Source organism: Mesoplodon mirus, assembly GCF_964341445.2.
Source record: "Mesoplodon mirus genome assembly, chromosome: 12".
Taxonomy (NCBI): domain Eukaryota; kingdom Metazoa; phylum Chordata; class Mammalia; order Artiodactyla; family Ziphiidae; genus Mesoplodon; species Mesoplodon mirus.
The window spans coordinates 66,720,643-66,741,205 of record NC_138988.1 but is presented as its reverse complement, the minus strand read 5'-3'; the positions used below and the strand labels follow the sequence as shown (position 1 = coordinate 66,741,205).

The 20,563-nt window shown below is 55.4% G+C and overlaps 1 protein-coding gene across 1 annotated transcript in view; it reads right to left on the bottom strand.

Moving 5' to 3' along the window:
• The window catches only part of ITPR3 (inositol 1,4,5-trisphosphate receptor type 3), a gene marked incomplete at its 5' end in the record, with an annotated part of 55,612 nt that overhangs the window by 15,184 nt on the left and 19,865 nt on the right, over positions 1-20,563 (bottom strand). The window contains 21 exons of the mRNA XM_082637723.1: positions 34-154; positions 1,978-2,103; positions 2,215-2,340; positions 2,590-2,841; positions 3,905-4,105; positions 4,189-4,311; positions 5,100-5,225; positions 5,612-5,686; positions 5,762-5,926; positions 6,909-7,074; positions 8,537-8,594; positions 9,117-9,246; positions 11,162-11,361; positions 12,028-12,169; positions 12,674-12,818; positions 12,906-13,157; positions 14,078-14,260; positions 14,651-14,770; positions 15,314-15,486; positions 18,057-18,218; positions 19,971-20,112. Coding sequence (XP_082493849.1) covers positions 34-154; positions 1,978-2,103; positions 2,215-2,340; positions 2,590-2,841; positions 3,905-4,105; positions 4,189-4,311; positions 5,100-5,225; positions 5,612-5,686; positions 5,762-5,926; positions 6,909-7,074; positions 8,537-8,594; positions 9,117-9,246; positions 11,162-11,361; positions 12,028-12,169; positions 12,674-12,818; positions 12,906-13,157; positions 14,078-14,260; positions 14,651-14,770; positions 15,314-15,486; positions 18,057-18,218; positions 19,971-20,112 — 3,188 coding nt within the window. The remainder of the gene's footprint in view (positions 1-33; positions 155-1,977; positions 2,104-2,214; positions 2,341-2,589; positions 2,842-3,904; positions 4,106-4,188; positions 4,312-5,099; positions 5,226-5,611; positions 5,687-5,761; positions 5,927-6,908; positions 7,075-8,536; positions 8,595-9,116; positions 9,247-11,161; positions 11,362-12,027; positions 12,170-12,673; positions 12,819-12,905; positions 13,158-14,077; positions 14,261-14,650; positions 14,771-15,313; positions 15,487-18,056; positions 18,219-19,970; positions 20,113-20,563) is intronic.

The window sequence follows — 20,563 nt, the reverse complement described above, 5'->3', positions numbered from 1 at the left end:
GGGAGGGGCTGGCCAGCGCCCCGGCACACTCACCCACCATGGCGAGGGTCCGGATGCAGGCGTCCACGGAACCCTTGTGCTGCTGCTGCAGCCACGGACACTCAAGCAGCCGTGTGGTGGACTGCAGCAGCTGCACCACGATCGTCTGGTGTGTCTGCAAGAGGCAACGTGCCTGCTGCCACAGCCCGGCCCACACTCCACCCTGGGCGGCCCCAGGCCGGCGACCAGAGCCTACTGAGTCTGGGCGTGGGCGGAGGGATAAGGCCTCCAACAGCTACCATGGGCTTTTGTGCCGGTTGGAAAAAGGCACCCCTTCCTCTCAGCAGTGCACAACCTGCGCAACCATACATGGCAGCCCTGTGAGAACTCCCCGAGGTCCGAGCCTGGGGCTTATAACCCTATTGCCGACCCTTTTCTTCCTTTAAAAAAATTTCAAATAAATTAATATTGTGGAAAGGGGATATATTTACATGGTTCAAAAACCAAAAGGTTATAAGAAAGAATACTTCAAGAAGTCTTGGGGGCTTCCCTGGTGGTGCAGTGGTTGAGAGTCTGCCTGCCGATGCAGGGGACACGGGTTCGTGCCCCAGTCCAGGAAGATCCCACATGCCGCGGAGTGGCTGGACCTGTGAGCCATGGCCGCTGAGCCTGCGCCTCCGGAGCCTGTGCTCCACAGCGGGAGAGGCCACAACAGTGAGGCCGGCGTAGCAGTCTTGGGACTTCCCTGGTGGTCCAGTGGTAAAGAATCTGCCTTACAATGCAGGGGACTCAGGTTCGATCCCTGGTCAGGGAACTAAGATCCCACGTGCTTCAGGGCAACTAAGCCCGCGCGCCACAACTACTGAGCTCGTGTGCCTCAACTAGAGAGACTGCGTGCCACAAACTACAGGGCCCACGTGCTCTGGAACCTGCGCGCCACAACTAGAGAAGGGAAAACCTGCACCCTCAACTAGAGAGAAGCCCGCGTGCCACCACGAAAAATCCCACACGCCTCAAAGAAGATCCCGAGTGCCACAACTAAGACCGAACACAGCCAAAAAATAAATAAATTAATTAATTAATAATAAATAAATAAAATCTTTAAAAAAAAAAAAGAAGTCTTGACCCCGTCACCCCCATTCTCCCATGCTCTACCCTGTGGCTCATGAGAGGTGGGGGAAGCTGATACACATCACCGGAGTCCCAAAGGGGTCCCAGGGTCCAAACACATATGTGTCAAAACAAGCCCATCCTGGCTGGGAGGGTGGGACCCAGTGTTTTTTCGCTCAGAAGCACTATCCCCGCTCCACCCTCAGTCCCTCTACCTATAGGCAGCCCTTTGATTGGTTACTTGTGTGGCCTTCCAGTGTTTCTTTATGAATTAGGTGGTGTAGCAGGGTCCTTCCTCAAGGGAACCTGGGTCTCTTCCTTTCAAGGGGCTCTGAGCTGTGACCTGGCTCGAGTCTGGGAATTTGGGGATTGAGGGGCTGTGACTCTCAGGGATTCAAGTCCAACACCTGTTCACAGCCTAGAGCTCTTCTGCCTCTACAGATAAGAAAGGCTTTAAGAAGACTGTCTACCTCTTTCAGTTCTGGGGACACCACGACCAACTAGCCAACACTGATGATTCTGTGCATCGGATTCTCCCGCTTCGGCTCTGCTATCCACTGCAGTAATTGCCACACTCTGTCTTCAGTGCATAAGGGCTGCCAGGTGTCCCCGGCCACCCTGGGACCCATCATACCAAGTGAATTTAGGAATTCCTGTTCTATGGTAATTTCCCCTGTAATTCCCAACCCACGGAAACTGTGAGATAATAAACGTTTGTGGTTTTAAACTGCTATATTTGGGGATAATTTGCTACACAGCATTGATAACTAATACACGTTTATATTCTTCTGCTGTATCTTTATAAGCTACAAGCAAATATGAATATATGTATTCTGACTCCGCCCCCCCCCCCCGCCCACACAGAAGCCGCCAGCAGCTGGAGCTCACCTGCAGGGAGGTGCTGTTCTCAGAGAACGGGGAGCTGAAGAAGGCGTTGATTGTGTCCAGCACGACGGTCAGCACATACTTCTCCAGGGTGGGGTCAGACAGGCGCTTCTCACGCTTACTGCAGACCTGGGGTAGGAGAGACTGATGCCTGGGGGCCCCTCCACTCCCAACCCCTGGAAGGCCGCTGCACCCCCCACCATGGTCTGCCTGCCAGCCCACACCCCGACAGGCACGGACCCGAGCCATGTCCAGGGTGAAGTTCTCAAAAAGCGTCCAGATGTGGTTGCTGGTATAGATCTCCTTCATCTCCACCTCTGTGTCCACGTAGCAGTGGTTCACAAAGTTCACGTAGGCCATTTTCACCTGGGCAGGCGGGGCCGGGAGGTCAGGGCACGAGCCGGGTCTCCCTCTCTGCGCTTCCCTGATTCCTCCCGACCCTCCCTTTGCTCCTCTGCCCGAGTCCCCACCACCTCCCCACCTCCCAAGCCCTGTCCACTTCCCCCACTTTCCCTCCCTCCCTCCCCTGCCCCACCCAGCAGGGCTGAGGGGCTGGCTCCCCACCCCCGCACCCTCCCCCAGCCCCCAGGATCCCCATGTGCACACAGGCCCCACCTCGGTGATGCAGTCCTCGTGCGTCACCACAGACACCACATCCTCCAGGGGCAGCAGGGACGTGCACTTGATCTCGGTGTAGACGTTCTTGCCCTCGGCGCAGGCGGCCAGCAGGTCCACCAGGGAAATGTGGTACATGAGGGGGCTGTGGTCCTCCACGCCATCCCGGGCAGTCTTCATCATGTCCAGCAGGTGGGCCAGCGAGGCCTTGTCGTTGTAGAACACGACCACATCGTCACCTGCGTTGGTCAGCTGTGGGTGGGAAGGGGGCACATCAGACCCCCTCAGTCCAGCAGGCTCGGGGCCCCAGCCCTCTCCTGTGCTTCCCAGGGAGAGACTGGGACTCTGGGACTCTGACTCCAGCCCTCACCCGACACTCAGGAAAACCCTCCCCTGCTTGAGTTTCTGGGGTTCCCTGGCCCTTGGGGCCCCAGGCTGATGTCTCAGGCCCTCTGCTGTTAGCTAGGACACTGAACCCCAGACTCAGGAAGTCCCCCCTCCTCTAAGGAAAGAAATCCCACTTGGGCTTGTCTCAGAGGCGCCTCCTCCAGGAAGTCCTTCGTAATCCCACCCTCTCCCGGCTTACCCTCTCTCTCCCCTGTGCTCCCATAGCTGTAATTTAAACCCTCGAGGAGCATATACTGCATCCCTCTGGTGTCGACGATTAGGTTAGTCACGGTAATATAATAATAGCAATTAATAATTGACACTGCACAGCACGTCCAGACACGACGTCTCATTGATAAGTCCCTCGTCTCACTTGAGTGTTTGCTCTTTTCTCTCCCTGCTCCTTCCCACTCTGAGATGCTCCAGAGCAGAGAGCATGTCTGTTCCAGATTTAGATTCAGCCCTTCACCCCTCCACTTGTTTACTGAGTACCTACTATGTGCCAGACCCTGGGGCCCTAGCAATGAGCACAAAAGCTGTGATCCCTGTCCCCCTGGGCACACTGCCCTCGGAGCTTTCATTTGACTGATTTCCCCCAGGGATACATGGTCCTTGGCACATAGCAGGTGCTTCATGATTTGTAAATAAATGACAATAAATGATAAATGAAGGAATGAGTGTTTGAGTTCTCTCAGGCCCATTATCTGAGTTCTACAAGGCGCCTAATTTCTCCTGGGCCTTGCTTGAGTCCTGTTAGGCCGCAGCCCAAGTTCTGCTAGACCAGCCTCTGTGTCCTCAGTTCTCCCCCAAGTCCCCTCCACAGCCCAGCACCCCAGGGCCCCTCTGTGACCCACTGTCTGACTCCTCCAAGTCTGGGTCCTGCCTGCCCGCTGCCCGAGCTCCCCAAGCACCCCTCGGCCGCCCTCACCTCTGTCATGATCATGTCCTGGCACTTCTTGACGTACTTGCCCTCGGCCTTGATGACGGTGTGCAGGAAGTCCAGGTACTGCACGTGGCGCCCGTGGGTGGCCAGCAGGTGCACGAAGTGCTGCAACACGGGCTCGCCGATCTCAGAGCACAGCTGATAGTTGTTCAGGAAGATGTGCTGCATGGTCTCCGCCTCCAGCAGCTGCAGGCGGGGCAGGGCATCCGTCAGAGAGGGGGATCGCGCAGCCCAGCCCTGCCCTGGAGTCCCGGGCCCCGCGCCCTCACCCCTGGCGTGAGGAAGAGGTGCAGGTGCTTGTGCAGCAGGGCCTGGTTGCCGGTGTTCCCAGCGCAGAACTTCTGCAGGAACTGGTGTGTGTAGCGCAGGATCTCCATCATCTTGGCATCGCCCTGGACGCAGACAGGAGGGGAGAGGGTGCCGGGGCCGCCACAGTGTGAAGGCCAGGCTGGGTCTGGGGCCAGAGCGCAGATGGGTGTGGGGGTGGGTCAGGGCTCAAGATTGGGACCCCAAGGTGGCCAGGTTCAAGGTGGGTCAGGATATGGAAACGTGTGAGGGACTGAGGGTCAGAGGCTGAGATGAGGCCGGAAAGTCGGGGAGCAAAGCTAACGGGTCAGAGTCAGGTGAACACTGAGGGGGTGTCAGGGTCAAGAGTGGGGTGAAGCTGGAGAAATATCAAGATCAGTCAAGGGGAGGGGTCCATGGTTGAGATGAGGCTATGTCTGGAGTTACGGGCCAGGGTGGGCTTGGGGACAGTCAGGGTAAGAGGTCAGGGTGAGGCTAGGGTATAGAATCCAAGTCATGGGCCAAGGAGAGACTGGAGTCAGATTAGGGTTAACATAGGTCAGGGGAAGGAAGTTGAGGGTCAAAGGTTAAAATGATGCTGAGAGTATGAGGATTAGACCAGAGAGGGAAACAGAAGCTGGGGTCAGAGTCAAGAATCAGGGTGAGACTGGAGCCAATTCAAGGTCAAAGTGGATCAGGATGAGGGGTGGAAGGTCAAAGGTCAAGATGACACTAAGATTGGATTCAGGGGTCAAGGTATGTGGGGCAGGCCAAGGTAAAAGGTCAGGGTGAGGCCGGGTTAGGTCAGCATCAGGGGTTAGTGTGTGGTTTGGGTTGGGTCTGGGCTCAGGGTGAAGCTGCCCTGGGGAGTCAGAGGTCTGAAGTCGGGTGTCACCTTGTCATAGGGGATCTGCAGCAGGTCCAGCATGACCTTGTGGGCGTCCATGTTCTTGAGCAGCCGCTGCTGTTTCTTCCTCATCTGCTCCCCGACGCCACACATCTTGTTCAGCCGCTCCAGGATCTGGGGGAGGGGAGGGTGAGTCCAGGGCCCCTTCCCACTTCCTCAAGCTTCCCCTCTGCCCGACCCACCCCTCAGCCGACCACAGCCGAGCCCCAGCTCACACCGGGGACAGGAAGAGGGAAGGAGGCCACGGCCGCTGAATCAGATCCCTGCAGCAAGGCAGGAAAGAACTAACAGCCCGATTCCACCCATCAAAGCCAACAGAACAACATGACTGTGAAATGGAATTTCATTAAGTTCCTCCAGCTTTAAAATAATTCCATCTGGACCTTGGCAGAGTCATTTTCAACACTCAAGGAAAGCTGGAGGATATCTTCCAAGGCGGCGGGGAGCAGAGGCGGAAGAGGCCGGCCCGCAGACCCACGCCCGAGGACCCGGCCACTCACGCCCTTGACGATCTGGTAGTTCTCACTGCTCTTCTCCCCAGGCAGGTGCAGAAAGCCCTCCTCGTCCGCGGGCCTCTGGGGGCACAGGGAGCGGGGTCAGCCGGGCCCAGCCCTCACGGGGGCCCTGCCCCGCTCCCGCACCCCGCGCACCTCCTTCTTGTCTTTGGCGGCGCCTGCCTCCACCTCCTCGCCCTTGCTGCTGCCCTTCTTGTCCACCCACAGCTCCGACTTCTCCACCATGGTCCGCAGCCGGTCCAGCTCCGCCTTGATCACCTTGTAGTTCTCCACGTCCTGGGCTGAGATCAGCAGCTGCACCTGAAGGTCAAGGACAGGCGTGCCTGGTGAGAGAGCATCCCCAGGTCCACTGCCTCATAGAGACTCCCGGCGCTGCGCTATCCCGGCCTCTCTGCTCCTGGCATCTCCACTCTACAACTGCTCCTCTCCACCCAGCCAGATCCTACTCAGAGTTTATGGCTCTGTTCTAAGTCCACTGCTTCCAGGAAGCCTTCCCTGATGGCCACAGGCTTCCCTGCACCCCAGGTCATGAACTGCATCATCATCTGGCTTCAGTTATTCACGGACTCGTGTCACGTGCTGCTGTGGCCTGTCAGTTGTTCACGCAAAACCTGAACAGGGCAGGGCAAGGCATACTGACATCACTGAATGCTGGGAACTGAACCCTGACTCCGATCCCACCTTACCCACTCTGGGTCAGAGGGTAAGGGAAGAAAGCTAAAGCCCCCTGGGCCTCAATTTCCCCCACCTGTAAAACAGGAATGAGAGTAGAAACCACACTGTCGGGGCTGCTTGGAGAATTCCATGAATGCAAGCCCAGTGCTCAGTGCCTGGTACATGGCGCTCACTCATTAAATACCACTCCCCTCTCCCAGGGAGCGGTCGAGACCACATGACATCACAGTGACAAAGCCAGTCCCCTTGGTGAAGGCTGAGTGCACACTAGGCATGATGCAAAGCACTTATTAGCAAAGGTGCACGTGATAGAGCGTGCAATCTGTAAAGTGCTGTCCACCTCATAAGACACGACAGGCCTGGAGCCAAGCTGAGAGGAGATTGAGGTGGCCAAGACGTAGCTCCCCCTTTAAGGAGCTCAGCAAGGCCAAACACCCCAGGGAGGCATCTCGAGCTGCCCCTGGGCTGTGAGCTGCTCCGTCCTGGCATCCCCCACTAGCGTCCAGTCTGTGGCCCGCCTGCTCGGTGCCTGCTGGCTCCCGAGAAGCCCCCTCGGGCCTTCCTCCCGCTCCCCAAGGGCCGGGCGCTCTGGCAGGGGAGCCAGCACCTGCTCGAAGGTGTGCATGGCCTCCTGGCGCTGGCTGAAGTGCTTGAAGAGCAGCTGCAGGGCCCCCGAGACCAGGGGCGCGTAGTCATGCATGGTGAGGTGGATGAGCACGCGCAGGAGCATGCGGCCACCCTCGTCGTCCACCTCCAGCATGCTGCTCGTCCTCCTGTGTGTGTGGGGGGAGGGTGATGGGGGGCATGGCCGGCGCCTTCCTGGGGCCCAGGGGTCAAGCAGGCTCCCTGCCACCCATTAGGTAGCCGTGGTGCCTCATGTCACGCTGGCTAAAAATATTGATATTTCCTCCTCACTTTGCAAACAGCTGCCAACCTAAGCACCCCAGGGATCCCTGTGTCCCCTGAGGTCCCACACAACACCCCTCGATTAAGCAGCTGAGGCAAGGACTCTTCACAGGGGACCCACAGACACCCCCAAGGGATTCGTGGCTAGAGGCTGGGGCTGTGAACAGAGGTGGGGGGAAACCTCCATCTTTCTTTTCACCGACTTCTCACCAAAATGTAGTTTCCTTCAGTGAGAAAAAATTAGAGGTACCTGTGACTTTGTCACCAATAAAAAAATCACAGATGTTTTCCCATCACCTACGAGTTGCTATAGAAATTGCAAACTATTGTTTACAGTCATCACGACTTCCAAGTAGTGGTACTAATTACACCCCAGGCACAGATTGTTATTTAATGTGCTAACAGAGAGGCACACATATATAACTGTCACTTCACATTGTTCTTCTCCAGTATTTTGATACCTGCATCTCAGTGCCATTGGTTTCCTTTATAATTTTGTGTGCACTATTTTATGAATTTAAAAACGCCATTCTGGGGCTTCCCTGGTGGCGCAGTGGTTGAGAGTCCGCCTGCCGATGCAGGGGACACGGGTTCGTGCCCCGGTCCGGGAAGATCCCACATGCCGCGGAGCGGCTGGGCCCCGTGAGCCATGGCCGCTGAGCCTGTGCGTCCGGAGCCTGTGCTCCGCAACGGGAGAGGCCACAACAGTGAGAGGCCCGCGTACTGCAAAAAAAAAAAAAAAAAGAAAGAAAAAAGAAAAACGCCATTCTGGGAATTCCCTGGTAGTCCAGTGGTTAGGACTCGGCACTTTCACTGCCGTGGGCCCGGATTCAATCCCTGGTCGGAAAATTAGGATCCCGCACGGCGCAGCCAAAAATAAAAAAAAATAAAAAATAAAAACGCCATGCTGAGAAGGGAGCCAAAGTCTTCACCAGATGCCAAAGGCATGGCACAGAAATAGTTAGGAGCCCCCAGCTCCTGGGGTGACCCTCCCCACCCTGCTCCAGCCCTCTGAAGAGCAGGCTACCCTCCCTGCTGTGGGACACAGGGACATCCCTCCAGCTACCTGGCCCAAGTCCTGACACACAAAGGCACAACTGCCCTGAGGGGAGGCAGGGGGATGACCAGGATGACAGTGGGGCCCAGTGGTCCTGATATCACTGGGCCTGGGCAGGTAAGGGAGGGTCAGAGCGCAAAGCCGGGGCACCCCGCCCCAGAGCCTGGTAAGGGTCTGCAGGAGGATTAACCGAGGGGGGAGGGGTCTCAAGCCTGTGTCGGCATCACCCACCCAACCCCATCCACAACCCCCAGCCTCAACCCTGGCCTCACCCCACTCCAAACATGGCCTCCGCCTGCTCCCCGATGCGGTCCAGGTTCATGTTGGCAGCTGTGGGGAGCAAGAGGGCGCAGATGAAGGCAAGTGGCTGGTCCATGTCCAGGAAAGATGGGGAGCACTGGGGAGAGGGGGCAGGGAGACGCCCAAACCACCCCCTCCCCACACTGGCTGGTTGGCAGCCCCTCTGCCTGCCTCTTCTGGTGGCAGAGGTGGAACCAACCAGGGCAGGGACCAGAGCAGCCACCCTGCCCTGCTGGGGCGAGCAGAGTTCTGGGCTGGGGGTGCTGGTCCGGCTCAGCCTCTGACCAACTGTGGCCTTGGGCAAGTCCCTGCCCCCCTGTGGGCCTCAGTTTCCCCATTTAGGAAATGGAGGGGATGACCCCTGCCCCGTGCCCTCATTGGGGCAATTAAATGAGACAATGGAGAGGAAAGGCCCTTGCAGACTGGGAAACAGGGGCAGGGCTGGGGAGCTGGCCCAAAGTGACCCCAGGCCGCAGCCCACTGCTGTGTACACCTGGGCAAGTCACACAGCCTTGGCATGAAGTCAGGGTGAAGGGAGGGGTGGGGGCTCACTGGCGGAGTCAAAGGCCGGGGCTGTGCCATCAGCCCCGTTGTCCTGCATGGGGAACACCTCCACAAACTCCTTCTTGAAGACGGACAGCAGGTATGAGATGCGGTAATCCAGGCGGACGTTGAGGATGAACTGGAGAAGGAGGAGAGGATGGGGTGAGGACCGGTCTGAGGTCAGGAGGCCAATCTCGCTCTAGGAGGAGTGAGGGGCCACCCCGAATGAGTTCCAGCACTCAGGAGGCTCAGCATGGCTGTTCAGGACCCTATGGGACAACACAAACAACAACATCAAGACTCCTCTCCCCAGGGGAGGCATGCTGGTGCAGCCACCGTGGAGAACAGTATGGCGGTTCCTCAGAAAACTAAAGATGGAGCTGCCGTATGATCCAGCAATCCCACTCCTGGCATATTATCTGGACAAAAATATAATTCAAAAAGATACCTGTACCCCTATGTTCATAGCAGTACTATTCACAACAGCCAAGACATGGAAACAACCTAAATGGCCATTGGCAGAGGAATGGATAATGAAGATGTGGTACATATACACGATGGAATATAAGCCAGCCATTAAAAAGAACGAAATAATGCCATTTGCAGCAACATGGATGGACCAGGAGATTATCATACTAAGTGAAGTTAAGTCAAACAGAGGAAGACAAATACCATACAATATTACTTATATGTGGAATCTAAAATACAATACAAATAAACCTACCTACAAAACAGAAGCACACTCACAGACACAGAGAACAGACTTGTGGTTGCCAAGGGAAACGGGGGTGTGCGGGAGGGAAGGATTGGGAGTTTGGGATGAGCAGACATAAACTATTATATACAGGATGGATAAACAACAAGGTCCTACTGTTTAGCACAGGGAACTATATTCAGTACCCTGTGAAAAACCATAATAGAAAAGAATATTTAAAAAGAATGTGTATATATGTATAACTGAATCACTTGCTATACAGCAGAAATCTAACACAATGTTGTAAATCAACTATACTTCAATAACTCCTCTTCCCAGGGAGGTCCAGGGCGCCCTCTCCCCAGCTCCTGCCTCAGTGATGGTGGATGGTACCTCCTCTCAGAATGAGGCAGAGACCCCCCACTCACAGCCCACTCAGTCCCTCTTTCCCAGGCTGGACGCTGACAGGGATGGGAAGGCAGCTCCCCAGGTCCAAAGGCCGACTCTTGTCCTCCTATCCTGCTCTGCCAAACAGACCCTGGGGTTCCTGGGAGTAGGAGGGAACCAAGGACTATGGGGGAGCAGGAGAGGTGGGGCTGGGGTTGAGGACACAGGGTTTGCAGACACCCTTGACTGGCCTCTATCCTCTGTCATCATGGGGCACAGAGCCTCTGGCCACACCCAGGACTCAGATCTGGAAGCCCCCAGCCCCCAGAATGAGTTAGAAGTCCCCTCTTCTGACTCCCCTAAACAGACCCGGCCCAGACTGGATCCCCAGGGACATCACTGCATTACCCTTCCCATCCTCTGGTGGAAGCACAGCAAAAGCAAAGGGTCCTTATCCCTTCTCAGGACCCTATAAAGCCCCTTCCCCAAGTGCTGCTGAGGCACCTCAGACCCAGAAGACACCCAGAAGAAGGATGACTGTGTCCACCCCACCAGGAAACAAGCCCTCAGATCTCTAGCTCTGCTTCAAAACCTGTGTGACTGCAGAAAAGTCCCCTCCCCACTTTCCCTTCCCTCATCTGTACAATGAGGGGACAGCGCACACCAGAACCACTAGGAGGGCTTGTTACCGCACAGACAACAGGCCCCACTTCCAGTGTCTCTGATCCATAAGTCCCAGGTGGGGCCCAAGAACCTGCATTTCTAAGTTCCCAGGTGAGGCTGATGCTGCTGGTCGGAGGACCACACTTTGAGACCCACTGGGCTACCCACTGGGCTAGACGGCTCATTGTGGAGCCTCCCAGCACTAGATACTATGATCTGAGGGGGGTTCACCTCACCAACCTCCCCATACCTGCCCCCCGTTGTCCTGCCCTGTTCCTAACACCTCCCGCCATGCTCCTGGCCCAGCCACCTGCAAGATTTCCAGGATCTTCAGTTTGGTCTCCATCACCACAATGTCCTCATTCTCCTCAAACTTGCTTCTGTCCAGCGGCTCAGGGGCACCAGCACCGGGAGGCAGGCTGGGGGTGCCAAAGACAGACTGCTTGCGGTTCAGCACCATGGTGGACATAATGTGCCCCACTCCCTGGATGGACCGCCGCACATTCTTGCCTGCAGAGCGGGGAGCAGGAGGGGGTCACAGAGGACACACAGCAGGGGCACCTGGCCTGACTGTCTCTCTCAGCTGCAGGGCAAAGCCACCCTAAGGAAGGGGCAGGGCTTCCTCCACCCCAGGAAGACTTCCTGGGGGAGGTGAGTTTTCAGCCAAAGCTGGGAAAAGAAGGGAGGGCCAGGGCAAAGGTGAACTGTGTGGGGAGATCAGTGAGAATTCTCTTGTGGGAAATCACGAGAGCTGCTACAGAGCACGGGGGACTCAGGAGACACTGTGTGGAGAGCACTAAAGGCCAGGGGTCAGCCTCCGTGCACTTTTTGTTTGGATGAGTTTATGCCACCAGTGGGTGTCCCTGACAGCTGGGCTGTTTCCTCTTGATAGCAGGGTGTGTCCCCCCATCTGACTGGGTGCTCCCCCACAGGGCCTCATTATCTCCCTCAAGACCAGGCTATGTAGGAAGGCAACTCGCCCAGACTCCAGGGTCTCCACAGTGCCTGGGCAGGGGGCCTCTCTGGTCCAGCCAAGGCTGGAGGAGACTGGGACCTAAGACACTCACTGGCAGAAAGCCAGGAGGCAGGATGCACAGGAGGGTCGATGGGAAAGGTAAGAGGAGACTGAGAAACGCTAGGGTGGGTAGCGGATGGCCCGGCGGAGCAAAGCCTCACCGCCTGGGTCCTCATAGACTTGCAGCATGGCCGGGGGGCCCTGCACGCAGTCGATGATGCCCAGCAGAGTGCGTGTGAGCCGCAGCAGCTCGCTGAAGCTGTAGAAGCCAAAGTAGATGAGGTTGTGCGCCAGGCTGACCACCTGCGGAGAGGGGGTGGGGCCGAGGTGAGTGTGGGTGGGGCCAAAGTGTGGTGGGTGGGGCCTCACGAAGGGCGTGGTCTTGTGGGGGTGGGGCCAGCCCAGGGAGAATAATGAGGGACAGATTCCTCGGGAAAGGCTCTAGGATGTCAGGGCTGCATGGACACAGAACCAAGGGTCCCAGACAAGGGCAGCCTGACCCAAGAGGGTTACCAGGGAAGAGAGGCCTGCAGAGGAGGCAACTGTGGGGAGGACAGGGCAGAAACGCAAGAAGTGGTGAGTGGCTCCTGCCAGGGACCCGTGACCCAGCCCTGGGCTGATGTGGTGAGTGGACGAGGGGGAGGCAGCCCTCTCCGGGGCATCAGGAGAGAAGCCTCCCTCCCAGCAGGTCTCCCTGCAGTGGCGGGGGCACTGAGGGAAGTGAGGTCGTATACCCCACACCCTACCCTGGGGAGTGACCAAGACCCAGGAGGGGGCAAGCCAGTGTGCTGCTGAGCCCCAGCCCACCTCAAAGGTGAGCTTGTTCTTCTCCTCATTGGCAAAGGGCACGGCCTCGCTGACCACGTTGTTGAGGTAGTCCTCCACGAACTCCATGGTGCTAGCAAACTTGTTCTTCTTGTCATCTCGGGAGGCGTTGAGGTTGGAATCATAGCTGGGGGTGGAGGCGGCGAGGCATGAGGGTCCCCTGAGATCCTCCCCCTCCAGCCGAACCCTGCCCACCCACCTCCACCCAGCTCACTCCTTGATGGTGATAGCCGTGGGGATCTCAGTCCAGAGGCGGGCGAACTTGACGGGCGTGACCAGTTCCTGGGGGTCACGGTCCACGTGCACGTGCAGCATCAGGTGGCAGAAGGAGGCACGCAGGTCAAAGGGCAACATCTCGTCCGCCATGCACAGGAAGATCAGGTCAACGCCCAGCTGCTGAGAGATCTCATCGATGGCCAGGTACTGCCGGTCCAGGCACATGCGGGCAAAGAGCTTCAGCTGGTACCTGCGGGGCAGGGAGGACAGTGAGGACATGGCAGGTGGGCTCGCAAGGGCTGCTGGCACAGGCCTGGGCCTGCTGAGGACTTGAGAAAGTGGCAAAGGGACTTAGGTTAAACCACGCACCAGCCACCGTAACAGGACACAATTCTGAGCAAGCCAGGTGGACAGAAACACAGTCTGGGATGGAATAATAGCAAACCTCCCCTCTTTGCTAAGGAGGAAGGTGCTTCTGGCTCAGCCAGGACAGGTCTTCATGGGAAGAGGGATGGTATGGAGAAAGGCTGGGAGGGGGAAGGGAGGAGAGCTCGGTAAGAGAAACCCTGCTCGGGCAGGGGGTTGAGGGCAAGACTGGGAGGCAGAGGAGGGGAGGGTGCAAGACCAGGGTGGAAGAGCTACAGAAATGAAGGCTGTAGGAAGCTTTGTTCTCCACCGAGTCATGCCCTCTGCCTCCTCCTCAGAGCCCTGCATTACCTACCCCAGGCTCCATGGCCAGGCAGCCTGGGTTTGGATCGTGGCTCCCTGCTTACGGCTGTGTCACCTTGGGCAAGTTCCTTTACCTCTCTGTGCCTGTCTCCCCAACTTTATAATGCGAGTAATGATAGTCTCTACTTCACAGGGTTGTCGTGAGGCTGAAATGAGTGATTGGGTGAGTGTTTTGACCAGTGCCCAGGAGACAGTGAGCCTCTGATGAGTGTTATCTAGTATTCTTATTTTTTAAATATGTATGTATGGAGACAGGTGTGGGTTTCCTTCAGGCCTCATCGCTGTGCTGAGCCTGGCCTCAGGCCACCCAGTGCTCCTCGGGCCGCCCAGTCACCCGTCACTTAGCCTTCCTGGTGAAGGCGGAGGCAGGAGCCCCCTCGAAGCTGCTGGGGCTCGTCCCGGGGCAGGGCCTGGCGAGGCCCCATGGGCCCCATGAGGCACCTGTAGTAGCTGAGCACGTTCTCATCGTGGGCGTTGCCGGCCCGTGCCTCCTGGGCCAGCTGCCTGATGCTCTTCTCATGGTGCTCGTTGTTCTTGTCGGTCCACATGAGCCACACTTCCTCCTCTGAGTACTCGATGCTCAGGTACTCAAGGGACTGCGCCATCTCCTTCACGGGCCGAAGCCTGCAGAGCGACGGAACCCATCACAGGGAGCGGGGCCCAGAGCCCTCCCCGAGCACCCCTGGCCACACAGACCTCCCCTCCCAGAGCTGGGCTGAGGGCCAGTCAGGCTGCCTCCCCTGTGGGACCCACCTCCAGCTTGCGACCCCAGACAGACCATGAGCTTCTGGAAGGCAGGGGCCTTGGCTCGTTCTCCTGTGCCCCCATCCCCTTCCCCACACAGTGCCGGGCACCGAGCTGGCCACACAGCAGGTACTGGGTATCCGCAGAGAGCCTGCAGGTTCTAGCGTGAACCCAGACAGGGCCCCAGCTCTAAGGCAGCGGGGGGTCCGGGCAGGGTGGAGCCCTGGGGGGGACGTGAGCTGCGGGTAGGAGACAGCGCAGCCGGCTCACTCGGTCTGGATGAGAATGTCACTGTTCTTGGGGTCCAGCACACACTTGCAGATGAGCTCCTGGGTGACGGGGATGGCGATGTGGTTGGACACACACAGGTCAGAGAGGTAGTCCAGGAACCTGGAGTGGTGACAGCAGGGGTGGGGTGAGGGACTCAGAGGTGGCCCCCCAGTGGGGACAAAGCCCACCCTCCTCCTTCCCCAGCTGGCAGCACCAGCTCCCTGGCACTTGGAGTTTGCTGCTCCTGCAACCTTCTCAAAGCTTGTAGATAGGGATATGGACTCCCGGCTGCCTGGGGAGGGATGACCCACAGTCATCACCCTGGGGCTACATGGGAGTCCAGGGAGTCAGAGGAAAGGAGACACAAGGAAGGAGTGATATTCAAAATATTTAACTGGTCCAATGCAGGCGCTGACTTGGCCGCTGGAGAAGGGTCTGGGGGCCTCCTGCTCTACCAGGAGTCAACCCCCTTGTTGCTAGGTTGGGCCAAATATGGGAGGGGACATAGGGAGGGGCTGGGGGGGCCAGGACCTCAGAGAGGTGGGAGTTTACCAACAAGTGCAGAAGGATTTCAATATTTAACAGCCAGCACCAGCAGCTTTCTTCCCCGGGCAGCAGTGGGAGGGGGGGAGGGGGGTGGTATGGTGGGGGAGGGGGGCCCACCTGGGTTCCCGGTTCTTCCGCACCAGGCTGACGAAGGTCTCCACCTCCGTCTTGGTGATGTGCTTCTCCAGGAGCTTGCGGTTGTTGTGCAGCAGGGCCGTGATGGTGTCTTCGGCCAGGATGTCGTAGCCAATCTGGGACTGCATCATCCCGAACTGCTTGGCAATGTGTTCCTGGGGGGCGGCCGGGCTGGGGGTCACAGGAGCCCAGCTCTGCTCCAGAACACTGCTCCCAGGGCCCCAGACAAGGACCTGAGATTGGCAGGAGACCCCGACCCTAGGAAGCTAAGGGATCCAGAAGAGGATGCCAGCTCCGGGCAGAGGGTAGTTTTATGTAATATAGTTATTTAGCTCACCATCCATCTCCCTACCAGAGTGAAACCCCCATGAGGGAGGGACCCTGTCTGTTTGGCAGGGCCAGCTACATGATTGGTGGGGCCCAGTGAAAATGAAATAGTAGGACTCTTCCCAGAAATAAGCCCATACACCTACAGTCAATTACTCTTCAACAAAGGAGGCAAGAATGTACAATGGGAAAAAGAAGTCTCTTCAGCAAGTGGTGTTGGGAAAGTTGGACAGTGCATATAAACCAATAAAGTTAGAACACACCCTCTCACCATACACAAAAATAAACTCAAAATGGCTTAAAGACTTAAATATAAGACATGACACCATAAAACTCCTGGAAGAGATCACAGGCAAAACATTCTCTGACATAAATCGTACCAATGTTTTCTTAGGTCAGTCTCCCAAGGCAAAAGAAATAAAAACAAAAATAAACAAATGGGACCTAATCAAACTTAAAGCTTTTGCACAGCAAAGGAAACCATAAACAAAACGAAAAGACAACCTACAGAATGGGAGAAAATATTTGCAAATGATGCGACTGACAAGGGCTTAATTTCCAAACTACATGAACAGCTCATACGACCCAACAACAAAAAAAAACCAACAACCCAATCAAAAAATGGGCAGAACACCTAAATAGACATTTCTCCAAAGAAGAAATACAGATGGCCAATAGGCATATGAAAAGATGCTCAACATCACTAATTATTAGAGAAATGCAAATCAAAACTACGAGGTACCGGGCTTCCCTGGTGGCGCAGTGGTTGAGAGTCCGCCTGCTGATGCAGGGGACACGGGTTTGTGCCCCGGTCCGGGAAGATCCCACATGCCGCGGAGCGGCTGGGCCCGTGAGCCATGGCCGCTGAGCCTGCACGTCCAGAGCCTGTACTCCGCAACGGGAGAGGCCACAACAGTGAGAGGCCCGCATACCGAAAAAAAAAAAAAAACTACGAGGTACCACCTCACACCAGTCAGAATGGCCATCATTAAAAAGTCTAAAAATAACAAACGCTGGAGAGGGTGTGGAGAAAAGGGAACCCTCCTACACTGTTGGTGGGAATGTAAGTTGGTGCAGCCACTGTGGAGAACAGTATGGAGGTTCCTCAGAAAACTAAAAACAGAATTACCATATGATCCAGCAATCCCACTCCTAGGCATATATCCAGACAAAACTATAATTCAAAAAGATATGCTCACCACTATGTTCACAGCAGCACTATTTACAATAGCCAAGACAAGGAAACAACCTAAATGTCCATCAACAGATGAATGGATAAAGAAGATGTCGTATATATATGCAATGGAATACTACTCAGCCATAAAAAGAACGAAATAATGCCGTTTGCAGCAACATGGGTGCAACTAGAGATTATCATACTAAGTAAGTCAGAAAGAGAAAGACAAATATCATATGATATCACTTATATGTGGAATCTAAAATATGACACAAATGAACTTATCCATGAAACAGAAAGACTCACAGACATAGAGAACAGACTGGTGGTTGCCAAGGGGGAGGGGGTTGGGGGAGGGACGGAGTGGGAGATTGGGGTTAGCAGATGTAAGCTTTTATATAGAGAATGCATAAACAACAAGGTCCTACTGTAGAGCACAGAGAACTATATTCCATATCCTATGATAGGACTGCCCTGGTGGAACAGTGGTTAAGAACCCGCCTGCCAATGCAGGGGACACGGGTTCGAGCCCTGTTCCGGGAAGATCCCACATGCCGTGGAGCAAGTAAGCCCACATGCCACAACTACTGAAGCCCACGTGCCTAGAGCCCATGCTCCGCAACAAGAGAAGCCACCTCGATGAGAAGCCTGAGCACTGCAACGAAGAGTAGCCCCCGCTTGCCGCAACTAGAGAAAGCCTGTGTGCAGCAACGAAGACCTAATGCAGCCAAAAATTAATTAATTAATTAATTAATTAAAAAAAAAATCCTATGAGAAACCATAATGGAAAAGACTATTAAAGAAAGAATGTATATATATGTATAACTGAATCACTTTGCTGTACAGTAGAAATTCATACAACATTGTAAATCAACTATATTTCAATAAATAAATAAATAAACTAGAGGTAATATTAAAAAAAAAAAAAGAAATAGCAGGACTCTTGTTCAAAAATTAAGAATTTCAAGACAGCCACAGTGGAGCATTAAACCCAGCACGAGGTCCCTCTAAGGATGGAGCCAGGTTGTGTGCTGTGAGGACGGCCCTACTATCTGGTTTGGTTCCCTGCAGCATCCTCATCCTTGGGGCCTGAGACGGCGCTTGGCACACCACGGGCGCGCCTTGGTGAATACGTGCTGAGTGAATGAGAGCAGGAGTGAGGGAGGGAGTGAGCCGGCCAACAGGTGAAGGGGCAGCAGTCCAGGGCGGCGGGCAGCCCACCTGGTTCTTGCGGTAGTCCTCCTGGGAATGGCGCAGCACACGGTAGCACAGGCGAAACATGTGCTGGTAGGGGGCGTTCTTCTGGTCCGACAGCTCCTCCAGCCGCACCAGGGGGCCCTCACCCCCCTTGTCACGGAACGGGGTCTTCAGAATGCCAAAGATCTAGGGGAGCAGGGAGAGTCAGGAGGGATCCCCACATCTGCCTGCACACCTAACTGTCCCAGGAATCCTAAGCCCCAAACAGACCCTGCCTGGAAGCCACCCTGACATTAACCCTAAGCTGATTCTAAGCTAGACCATGACCCCCGCCCACCCCTTACTCACTCCCCTCTCCTGGCTGGAATCCCAACGCTGGCCTCAGCCTGTGCCTCCCCAACGTGAATTCTAATCCCAACTCAGATCTTGGGCCTGGCTCAGCCTCTGGGGGAAGAGCTGAGGCTCACTGCAGCTCAGGGGTCTGAGGCTAAGAGAAAAGGCAGGCCAGGCCCGTGTGGCCAGAGCTTAAGAGACCAGACACAGGCCTGCCTTGTCCAAAAGGATGGATGTGGGGATGTAGGGTTACATAAAGCCAGGCTGGCAAAGTGGTAACAAGTGAATTCAGGCAGTGTTCGGTGTACTATTCTTTCAATACTTTCTTAACGTTTGAAAATGTTCATAATAAAAATTTAGAAAAATTTTTTTTTAAAAAGCACAAGTTTGGGCTTCCCTGGTGGCGCAGTGGTTAAGAATACGCCCGCCAGTGCAGGGGACATGGGTTCAAGCCCTGGTCTGGAAAGATCCCATGTGCCGCGGAGCAGCTAAGCCCGTGCACCACAAACGCCAAGCCTGCGTTCTAGAGCCTGCGAGCCACAACTACTGAGCCCGCGTGCCACAACTACTGAAGCGCGCGTGCCTAGAGCCCATGCTCCGCAGCAAGGGAAGCCACTACAATGAGAAGCCTGCTTACCGCAGTGAAGAGAAGCCCCCGCTCGCCACAACTAGACAAAGCCCATGCGCAGTAACAAAGACCCAACACAGCCAAAGATAGATAAATAAAATAAATAAGTTTATTAAAAAAAAAAAAACAAGCTCAAGTTCTCAGCCTGATATCTGAGTGCAAATCCTGGCCCTGCTGCTTCCTAGCTGTGGATTCTCGGTCAAGTTACTCCAACCTCTGCGTGCCTCAGTTTCCTCATGGGTAAAATGGGGATAATGATTAATAAATAAGCTCCCCCCAGGTTGAGAGGAACAAATGAGTCGATTCGTGTAGGGCACTTAGGGCAGTGCCTTGTACATGGTAAGAGTGCAATAAATATTGCGGGTGTTTTTGGTTTTTTTTAAAGAGGTGATAAGATCAACCATACCTCCACTTTTTAAAAATAATAATAATAGGGCTTCCCTGGTAGCGCAGTGGTTGAGAGTCCGCCTGCTGATGCAGGGGACACAGGTTCATGCCCCGGTCCGGGAGGATCCCACATGCCGTGGAGCGGCTGGGCCCCGTGAGCCATGGCCGCTGAGCCTGCGCGTCTGGAGCCTGTGCTCCGCAACGGGAGAGGCCACAACAGTGAGAGGCCCGTGTACCGCAAAAAATAATAATAATTATTATTATTATTATATTTTTTTTAATTTTTAAAAAGAATTGATGAGAAACATCAGGGAGACTGCAGCTCAGCTGGAGATGGGAAAAGGCAAGCTCATGTTCACAAGACGTCCTGTTCACAAAATTAAAAAAAAAAAAAGCAGGACTGGACTTCCCTGGCAGTCCAGCAGTTGGGACTCCGTGCTTCCAATGCTGGGGGCACAGGTTCAATCCCTGGTCAGGGAACTAAGATCCCACATGCCACGCAGCCAAAAAAAAAAAAAAAAAGTGTCCTGTTCCCTGGTCACTGGCCTTTCCCCGAGGCCCGCCCACCCCCCATGCATGTGCACGGCCACCTGTTTGAGGATGTTCTGCTCTCTCATCAGCTTCTGCCGCTCCCGGTTGGGCTTGGTAACCATGATGTCCAGCACGTTCTGCCCGTTGTTGGGGACGTCGCTGACAAAGAATACCAGGTCCTCCAGCAGCTGGATAACAAATCTTCATGAAGGGACACCAGGGGTGACGAGTGTGAGGTGCCGACCTTGGGCACCCCCCAGGACCCCCGTCACATGCCCCCCGGGCAACCAGCCCTTCCGCACACGCCAGCCCTGCTGTCACAGCACAGAGCCCATCATCTGCCTTCCATTTCTCTCCCAGCTTCACCCCGAACTACTTTCCAAACACACCCCTCACCCCACCCACCCTGGATCCAAAGTGCCCTCTAGACAAAGAATCTCAGGATACTCCGATCTGGAAAGAACCAATAGGGCACAGGCAGGGTGTTTGATGTGAAGGGCTCTGCATTTCCATCCACCACTTACTAGCTGTGTGACCTTGGGCAAGTCTCTTAACCTCTCTGAGCCTCAATCCCACCATCAGTAAAACAGGGGTAATGATGGCTCCATCACAAGGCTAGTTCTTGGAGTATGTGAGCAGTAAGGCAGGGGCC